General features: G+C 58.5%; 5 protein-coding genes across 5 annotated transcripts in view; 1 reads left to right on the top strand and 4 right to left on the bottom strand.

The window, feature by feature from the left end:
* Positions 1-249: 249 nt before the first annotated feature.
* Positions 250-1,638, bottom strand: SDRG_08187 (hypothetical protein). The gene is made up of 3 exons (XM_008614057.1): positions 1,212-1,638; positions 1,002-1,161; positions 250-958 (listed from the first exon to the last, which is right to left on the bottom strand). The coding sequence occupies exons 1-3, from the start codon at positions 1,628-1,630 to the stop codon at positions 371-373; spliced, it is 1,167 nt and encodes a 388-aa protein (XP_008612279.1). The 5' UTR covers positions 1,631-1,638; the 3' UTR covers positions 250-370.
* A 1,127-nt stretch (positions 1,639-2,765) lies between these two features.
* On the bottom strand, positions 2,766-3,837 carry SDRG_08186 (hypothetical protein). Its single transcript, XM_008614056.1, has one exon. The coding sequence runs from the start codon at positions 3,712-3,714 to the stop codon at positions 2,890-2,892; it is 825 nt and encodes a 274-aa protein (XP_008612278.1). The 5' UTR covers positions 3,715-3,837; the 3' UTR covers positions 2,766-2,889.
* A 977-nt stretch (positions 3,838-4,814) lies between these two features.
* On the top strand, positions 4,815-5,373 carry SDRG_08185 (hypothetical protein; the record flags this gene model as incomplete). Its single annotated transcript, XM_008614055.1, has 2 exons — positions 4,815-4,838; positions 5,107-5,373. The coding sequence occupies 2 exons, from the start codon at positions 4,815-4,817 to the stop codon at positions 5,371-5,373; spliced, it is 291 nt and encodes a 96-aa protein (XP_008612277.1).
* Positions 5,374-5,383: 10 nt separating this feature from the next.
* On the bottom strand, positions 5,384-7,877 carry SDRG_08184 (hypothetical protein). Its single transcript, XM_008614054.1, has 8 exons — positions 7,513-7,877; positions 7,065-7,467; positions 6,953-7,016; positions 6,603-6,906; positions 6,172-6,436; positions 5,929-6,123; positions 5,736-5,881; positions 5,384-5,686 (listed from the first exon to the last, which is right to left on the bottom strand). The coding sequence occupies exons 1-8, from the start codon at positions 7,833-7,835 to the stop codon at positions 5,464-5,466; spliced, it is 1,923 nt and encodes a 640-aa protein (XP_008612276.1). The 5' UTR covers positions 7,836-7,877; the 3' UTR covers positions 5,384-5,463.
* A 6-nt stretch (positions 7,878-7,883) lies between these two features.
* SDRG_08183 (hypothetical protein) overlaps positions 7,884-8,656 on the bottom strand; it is a gene marked incomplete at its 5' end in the record, with an annotated part of 1,745 nt that continues 972 nt past the window's right edge. The window contains one exon of the mRNA XM_008614053.1: positions 7,884-8,607. Coding sequence (XP_008612275.1) covers positions 8,084-8,607 — 524 coding nt within the window. The 3' untranslated portion in view covers positions 7,884-8,083. The remainder of the gene's footprint in view (positions 8,608-8,656) is intronic.

Here is an 8,656-nt window from a genome sequence, read left to right as displayed (position 1 = left end):
TTTGAAGGGCAAAATAACTAACAACTTGGTGAGCCCCACGTCTCCGGTCGCGTGAGTCCTAGGGGTCAATGGGCCTAGTGCTCGAGCTAGACAAGCGCCGCCATGTACCAGAAACAGAAGTGTTGAGCCGAAGCAACAGGCCTTGCTCGGTGCTCGGCTGCATAAATGCCTCCGATACACGGGATGTGGAGTCTCGACAAGGTATCTCGTACTGTCTGCGACCACCAAGCAGACACCAACAAGCTTACATGGGCCAAAACGTCATCTTGGTGCAACCCACCACGGTTGTGTTGACACCATCAAGTGTGGATTCCTCTCTCCAGTGTATAAAGTCTTCGATCCTTATGCGGTACGAGCTGCGTCGTCGGGCTCATGTCAAGTCAAACATGTCTTCTTCCACAACGTGCTGCGTCGGTGCGCTTGGAGGCACCGATGTCGTCGGTGCCGGCGCCGTTGTTGTGACTGGCGCAGTCACCGCCGTTGCAGTCGGTGCCGCAATCTGCAGCGACGCGATCGCGGCCGCCGTGTCGACGACGGGGCTGCTCGAAAACTCGAGTTCGTCAAATGAAAAGGCCGTGCTGCTTCCAGCCGACGCGGTTGTCGGCAGTGACGCTTGCGTCCGCTGTGTTGACGGCGGAAACGACGTGCTCTTGGCTGCAGAGACTGGCGCTGCAGAGCTCGGCGGCTTGGCCCCGCCGTAGAGGCTCAGCGTGCGCACGAGGCGGCCAATGCATGTATCCACGTACTGCCACTGGGGCTTCTTGAGTACGACTTGGAGCTGCGCGTCGTCACTGCGCTTGAGCGCACCGATGAGGTCTTCGCTGAGCGCGCACTCGTCCGAGCTCAGAAAGCCGTCGTCCTGGAGGTGCGTCATGTACGCCTGGTCGGCAGCAATGACGTCCTGCATTGCGCACTTGAGCACAATGATGCTGGCAAAGCTCTTGTTCATGTTTTCTTTCTAGGATGAACATAAGTGAAGGCAAAGGGACGGGCAACGCTACCTGGCCCATGGCGCGGAAGAGGGCGACTTGCCGCTCGTAGTTGACAACTGCATCGGCGTAGTCCTTGCGCTTGACGAGAAACGCGGCGGTCTTGCGGAAGACGTCGACGGCAAAGTGAGGCTTGTCCTGCGTCTCCATGAGGTCACACGCCTCCAAGTACCTACGATTCGTATGCGCCATCACGGTATGTCGAACGAGAGAGATGGCTACATGTGCTTGACGTCGGACACGTTGACGGCTTCGAGCGCGGCCGCGCCCTTCATGAGCATCTCGGCGGCCTTCCCGAGCTCGCCCATCTCGCTGTAGTACGCGCTGCCCATCTGGTAGTACTGCATCGCGGGCTGCGGCTGCTTGGGCGCGTACTGCAGATGGATCTTGGCGGCCGTTTCCATGTGCATGGCGGCGCGGAAGACTGCGCCGTTCTTGTGCTGCACCTCGGCGAGCCGCACGTACGTCTTGGCCGCACGGTCGAGCGCTTGGCCGGCGCGGAAGGCCTCGGCCGCCTTCTCCAGGTACGGAGACGCCGACATGTAGTCGGGCGACCAGCGGAACATGGTCGTCGTCAATAGCTTCTCGGCCTTGGCCAGCGCGTCGTCCCCTTCACGGACCTTCTTGCTGCTGCTGCTCATGATGAGGTGGAAACGGATATGGGCTGGCTTTCCGGACACTATCCGGATGTTTCAGCCACGTTCGTAATGCGAGGTGATGCGACGACGGACCAAGATCGCAGTAGAAGTTTAGTAAAAAGACTATTGAAGCCAGCAATTATCGTGCTAGCACACGTAAAGAGCTATATTGTCTACAGGGCCCTTGGCGACCAGCGCACATAGTTGCTCATACCAACGCATTGCAATATTGTCTGCTGAGACTGCATACGATCAAGCAATCGTCGCATTGAACCCCAAGCTCGGTCCCGCTGGCGAGACCCTCGTACGAGCCCTGCTTTGTGGCTTTCTCTGGGACGTGGTCTCATCCTCTGGGACGTGGTCTTATCCGCTCATCAGTTGTCTCGCCGTCTCCCTTGTATTTGCCTAGGATCTGCCACGTCATTATGGTTCACCCCGTTGTGTTCGAAATGCCCCGTACTTCCATACGTATAAAGCTATGGCTAAACAGCGAAGAATGCAGAAGTGCTACGATCAAGACGTCCAGTAGTGGTGTAGCTATAGCTCGGATCTCGAGCAATCATCGTCGGACGCCACGCCACAGCCGTGGAGAAGGAAACGTCAACAAGTGAACCAGAGGACGCTAGAAGGTCCTATTCTCCTGCATCCACTGCACTAAACCCGTTCGATACCACCATGCGAGCGCTCTCAAATCGATACATCGCTTGCGACTCGCGTCATCGGCTTATTGGGATGGTGCAACGCGTCCACATCTTCGTCGACGGCTGCCCGTTGGCGCCAAGCTCCTCCATGACGAACGTCGACTTCGGTTCAAACCTCGTACAGTGGCCTCCCGTGGCTGCCGATACGCGCATTGAGCGCTGCGACGACACTCGATGCTGGCTCGGCACTGCTGGCTGATGGCCGCACAGTGGTAGCCGCCGTGTTGTGCACTTGAACGGCAACTTGTCCGTTGTCGCGTCGAGAAATTCACCTGGTGACCCCTTTCAACCGTGTAGGACAATCGTCGCTCGCAAGATGACCGCCTTGGCGTCGACGATAAGTCTGCAACCCGACCATCCGTGTCGCAACAGTATCTCTGCCCAATCTGCATGCCACCGCTCTTTCTTGGCGCTTGGTGCTGGAAGTGAAGAAGAAATGGCAAACTTAAGTGACGACAAAACCACGTTGTTATCGTTTAAGGGGACGCGCCGCGCTGTGAAGAGAAATGGCAACAGAGACGAGACAGCACAGAAAGCGCGGGCGTAAGGCATCCGTCTCGCTTAGCAAGCCGGCTTGGGGGTGAGGTACGGCTCGATGAAGTCCTTGGCTTCCGAGACGCGGGCGTAAATGCCCGGGAGGCCGGCCTGGGCGCAGCCAATGCCCCAGCTCGTGAGGCCGACAAGCACGTCGACGCCGTTCTTCTTGACCGTGAGCGGGCCACCCGAGTCGCCCTGGCACGTGTCCTCGCCCAAGAGGCCACCGGCGCAAATGTTGGTGGCCGTGATCTGCGGGTAGCCCGAGCCGCCGCTCTGGATCGCCGTGTTGCACTCCTTGTTGCCCCAGATCTTGAGGACGACCTCCTTGAGCACGTCCGACTGCTGGCCGCCGCTCTTGACGGTGCCCCAGCCGCGGGCCGTCGAGTTGACGCCCGGCGCGTTGATGGCGTCGTTGCCGAAGTACACCTCGACGGGCGTCACCTTGGAGGGCGACGCGAGGAGCATGATGGCAAAGTCGTTGGTCATCTGCTTCGAGTCGTACTTGGGGTGCGGGATGATCTTGGTGATCGCGATGCGCTCGCCGTCCTTGGAGCCCGAGAGGAAGTGCGAGCCGATCGAGGCGTTGGTGGCCCAGTTGCCGACGGCGCAGTGCGCGGCCGTGAGGACAACGGTGGGCGCGATGAGCGACGCACCGCAGCTGGCCTTGCCTTCCGGCGTGCGGCGGAGACCCGTGACGTAGAGGTGCTTGCCGACCTCGGCCTCGACACCACCGACGATTTCAATCGCGTCGTTGTGGTCGACGGGGCCGGGGGCGAAGTAGTCGACGCGGCCTTCCTCGGCGAGGACGGCGGTGGCAGCGACGGCGGCGATGATGGCGGTCTTGATCATGGTGGTGGTGGTGGCAGTCAAGATGGAAAGTGAGGTGGCGAGAGCGAGTCGAAAACACCGGCGACGACGGTCCGTGGGACGATAGTCGTACCGATCCTCGACTCAGACGACGACGGGACCGGCCGTGCGCTCATGGATGCGGAGAGGGATTCCGTCGTGGTCGTTTTCAAGGCGCACTGTAGCCGACTGGTGCAATCTCAGATACCTCAACTCAGATTCTTGTGTTCGTCTGAGCACGGCAGTGGCCTGTCTGACAATGGGACAACACGCGGCGTTGCCAAAGCTACGGCCGAACATGGACGGACCGCGTCGGCGCCATCCGATAGATCTGGTAACTCGATTCTGGAGGGCTGCACTACCACTGGTAGAAGTACTGTCGCCAAAGCCATCGCCAACTCAGAGTCCTCAACTCAGATGCGCGCGACAGGCGACGGCTGCATCGATGGAATAATGTAAAGTCATTGCTACCAGCCGCGTGTACCCACCCAAGAATGCCCAATAGCGCGGGCTTCGACTCCGCTGGACCGCCCTCGTCTTCTGTCGCTCACTACCAACGCAACATGAACTTCGTACGATAACTTTTTCGACGACTATAGTACAAGTAATGTGAGTGTCCACGGTGCATCCTGCTTTCGCGATATCTGATATCGCGACTCAGATGTGGTGCGGCGGGGTTGAGGCTTGTCCGGTCGCATACAAACACCAAGACAAATGCCAGATGGTAGGGGTAGGGTGCGACCCGCGACAGTGCTGGCCAATCACACGCGCACATTCGCGTAAGGAAAGGAGCTCGGATCTGAGTTTAACACGTCCACGACCACTAGCGTCGCGGATCACTCAGCAGGAACCCAGCGACGAGCGACGACAGTCGATAACCGTATCCCTAACCCTTGTTGGCCACCCACTAAAACACCAGAGTCTCAGAATTTGTGGAGGCGGAGGTCGTTGGCGTCGCATTGTCGTGAATGTCACCGCTTCGAGCGACAGCATTCCGTCGACCAAGTGGAAATGACTCGCCATGTCCTACGAACATGCAGTTGGGCGTTGGTGGTCGGGAGTGCTCACCGCGGAAGTACGATCGCCCTTCGAGTGAACCGAGCATGCTTCTGTCGCCGGCGCCGCTCGTCGACCGACAACTGCTGTGATCCAACTAGTTATTCTGGTAGATAGATGTAGAAATGGTCACACGATAGCGCACTTGGTATCCACGGACGATATCCTGGTTCGGGATCACTCACGCCCACCAGGATCGCAACTTGATGCTCCGACAGAGTGGGTCGCGAGACGAGCTCAACGCCTCATCCCAGCCGCCGTGACTACCAAGTACGCCCATCACGACCTCGGACCGCATGTGACGTCGAACGGCGGCTGGCTTGCAACGACTGTCGACAGAAGTGCATTCAATCGCGGAGCAAGTACATCATCATGCATGTGGCGCTGCGCATCAGCACCGAGAGCGTGCGCTCGGCGCTCGAGACGACCTTCGCATGGGGTGTCGCCCTCCTCGTGGACCACACGCAAGAGTTCTTCTGGGGCCTCCTGCTCCTCACGTGCTTTAGCCTCCTCAGCTACATTATGGAGCCGGAGAAGCCTAAGGGTCCGAAGGCGTCGCAGCCGCGCTGGGAGCTCTTCTGCCTCTCCAACTACTTTGTCATATAGACACATCAACGCGCCATAGTCCAACACGGGATAGAGTTTTATATTGATCTGTGCAGAGTCCTAGAGGTCGCCACCTTGAACGGCATTTTCCTAGTTGGTCGGTGCGACGACGGCAGGAGCTACACGGCCATCCATGACGGGCGTCTCCTCCACTACGCGGATGTCAACCGCCTGCAAGGCGACGGCCTTGGGGTCGGCCTCGATTTTGCCACCGAGAAGCTCGGTTTGCACGCGCTGGAGCCACGTCTGCGCTTTCGTGTAGCACGCGTTGAGCTCGGTCGCGGCGAGGAAGCACGTGCTTGCTTCGTCGAGTCTACTCGAATGCCGAGTTAGTCGAAGCCACAAGACTCGATGCGACGTACCGCTGTGTGCTGTAGTAGCAGAGGCCCATGTTGTGGTACGTCACGTGGTGCTTGCCCATTTCATCGAGCGACGCCGTGTAGTACGTGAGCGCGTCATAGTACTCGCGCATGCCATAAAAGACGCGGCCAATCTCAAACGCAATGTCCTACATGCGACTCTCAATCTCAACAATTCGTTTGGAGAAAAACAGACCTTGTCCTTGTCGAGCTGGTAGTAGTGCTTCCATGTCTGCGCGAGGCAATGACGCACGTCGACCTTGACCTTGGGCGGTGCGGTCGGCGATTGATCCAAGAGGACGTCCCGAAACTTGTAGAGCAAATCAGCGTCGTAAAAGCTGAGCTTGAGGAGCGCGAGCACGCCTTTGAGGCTCGGCGGCTTGGCGTCTTCCTATACACGTTTCGTCGCAACCCAACCGCAATAAGATCGTATGTGGACCTTGAGGCATTTCTGCATCATGAAAAAGTCGTTGGGACCAAAGCTCACGAGCCCGTCGTCAAAGGTGTGGGCCGCGTGCGGGTACTGCCGTGCGCGCTCCATGCAGCGCTCGTCGAGGGCGACCGCACTCGTGTCGTTCGTAAACGGTGCATCGGTGGCTGGGAGCACAAATAGCGACACCTTCAAACTCGCCTCCTCTTGCGGGTTGTGGAGGGCAAAGCCGCCACGGCTCGCCACGTAGACGCCAATCGCATGGTAGTTGACCCTACAGCATCGAATGGAGTCGATTCACCTCTCCAAAATGAGCAACATTGAACAAAAATGTACAAAAAATGAGCAAAAAACTAGCAAAATATGTACAAATTGGTCACAAATGATAAAAAATGAGCAAAAACGCACAAAATGAACGAAAATGAACAACAACGACGTACATGACGGAGAAGGACCCGTGAACCGCAATGTGCGGGTCTTGGAGACCGCGAAAGTGGTCGGGGTTCGTGTGGCCCTTGTCGCCCGAGAGAATGAGCAGCTGGTTGCGCGTGAGCGCTTTGAGCCGCTCGATGGCCTGCAGCGCGCCAATGGGCACGAGGAACGTGGCCGGTGACGCGCCGTAGTAGTCGTGGTACCACTCCAAGACGGCGTTCAAGTGACATTGGTCGCCATAATACGCCGCCGTGATCGCGTCGTACTGGAACCGGTTGGCGAGCCGCTTGATGATTTCGGGGTCAAGAATGTCTACGCTCGCCGTGAGAAGCCTAGACGCTTTCGAGTGCGCGCGTACCAGGTTCGTGAGCGTGCGACGACCCGACGCTGATCAAGCCTTGCTTGAGGATGCCGTTCTCGACCTACACGAGCTCGTATGGTCCATGCAACGGCTTGGACGACGTTCGTACGCGAAAGAGTTCGTGGTGCAGCGTGTCAAAGAGGTAGTTGGCGACGACGCACATGGGGTTCGCGAGCGTCGCCGCGGCGATCGTCGTCTTGGCCGACAGCAAGTGCAGCGACGTGTCGGCGGTCGCGTCAAATATGGCGAAATCGAGGAGGCCGGACGCAACGTACGGCGCGAGCGCCGGGTGTGTCGTCCAGAACTTGAGGTTCGCGTCCGTAAAGTCCGTCATGATGTACCGGATCTGCTTGAGCGGGAACGGCAGAATCGCCTCCATCTCGTGGAGCCATTGGACAAAGTAGAAGCTGAACTTGCCGCTGCCCGTGCCAAGCTCGACGAGGTACAGCGGCTGTGTCGGGTCCAAGGCCGACGTCGCGTCGCGCAGGTAGGCAAGAAAGACCTGGACGTAGCTACATGCGCTGTAGGAGCCAACATCGAGAGATGATGAAGCGTACCGCTTGGCGATGAACGTGTTGGACGTGATAAAGTGCGGCACGATGCCCTGCGCCCACGACTCGACGCCTTGGCGCTCGTAGAAGGAGCTCATGAGCCGCCAGAGGTGGCACGACGAGAAGGGCGTGAACGTCTCAATCTCGAAGCGCTCGGGCTCGACGACGCGCGGCTCGTCTTCCTTCGTGATGGGCTCGACGGCCGGGTCATCGTTGGCCTGCGCGACCGGGCTTATCGGCGCGTCGTCCATGCCCGGCGACGGCATCGTCGGCGTACTACCATCCATGCCCACCATGCTTGCGTCCATGACCACCGTGCTCGCGTCCATGTTGACCTTTGGTGTCGACGCAAAGATTTGCGTGGATTTTCGAAAAACCTCTCAAACTGCATTGCAACAAGCATCGAGGGACTAAACGCACGCAACTTTAGCCCGACCATAGCTTGCAGCAACTTCAACCCACGGCTTCACACGGTCCGCCTCTGTCGGTGGCCAAAGCTCGACACAACAGCCAAATGATCCGGATATGGCGAGGCCGAAATTGAGGCAAGTAGAGGCTTTCGATGCTCAGTGTACAGTCAGCCAAAGCTGGTCGACCAACGCTGCACCAGCGTCGACCACACTGTACAGAACCAACCGACTGGCGTGCTCGCACTGCTCTTCGCGCGTTCAGAAGAGCGTCGTGCAAAGAAGAGTTCCATCTCGTCTGGCGGTGCCGGCTCGCCGTTCTTGAGCGCGATCGCCCAGCTCAGCGATGGCGCGATCGACGCCTTGTTGTCACCAATGCTGTAGGCCATGTGCCCCGCAAACATGAGCGCCTTGTACTCGGTCCCGTTGTCGTCGATCGTCACGTCGACGGTGAGGTACCTGGGTGGAATGTCTTGCATGTCGATGAGTGGGTAGTCGTACGTAACTTCGGTCTCAACAGCATCAAACCAATCATCCGGATTGGCCTCGGGCTTTCGCAGCAGCACTGTGTCGGTCATCTTGTCGCCTTGCCATTGGCCTTTGTCGTTGAAGACGCAAAAGACGCTGATCCAGCCGTTGAGGTAGCTTGGACCCGAGCCGCCGCCTTCGTGGCTGCAGATGCGGTCCCAGAACGCTACGTCCGCCTCGCCTTGTGCCGCCGCCACAAACTGATCGAGGATCGG

The sequence above is a fragment of the Saprolegnia diclina genome (genome assembly GCF_000281045.1).
Source record: "Saprolegnia diclina VS20 unplaced genomic scaffold supercont1.24, whole genome shotgun sequence".
Lineage (NCBI taxonomy): Eukaryota > Oomycota > Saprolegniomycetes > Saprolegniales > Saprolegniaceae > Saprolegnia > Saprolegnia diclina.
This window is presented reverse-complemented; position numbering and strand designations above follow the sequence as displayed.

Coding starts and splice junctions, on each gene's coding strand:
- SDRG_08187 (XM_008614057.1), bottom strand. CDS start 1,630: ATGAGCAGCAGCAGCAAGAAGGTCCGTGAAGGGGACGACGCGCTGGCC. Junction 1,162..1,211: donor GTGTCCGACGTCAAGCACAT/GTAGCCATCTCT, acceptor TACGAATCGTAG/GTACTTGGAGGCGTGTGACC. Junction 959..1,001: donor TCTTCCGCGCCATGGGCCAG/GTAGCGTTGCCC, acceptor TGTTCATCCTAG/AAAGAAAACATGAACAAGAG.
- SDRG_08186 (XM_008614056.1), bottom strand. CDS start 3,714: ATGATCAAGACCGCCATCATCGCCGCCGTCGCTGCCACCGCCGTCCTC.
- SDRG_08184 (XM_008614054.1), bottom strand. CDS start 7,835: ATGGACGCGAGCACGGTGGTCATGGACGCAAGCATGGTGGGCATGGAT. Junction 6,907..6,952: donor GTCGCACGCTCACGAACCTG/GTACGCGCGCAC, acceptor CGGCGAGCGTAG/ACATTCTTGACCCCGAAATC. Junction 6,124..6,171: donor TGATGCAGAAATGCCTCAAG/GTCCACATACGA, acceptor AAACGTGTATAG/GAAGACGCCAAGCCGCCGAG.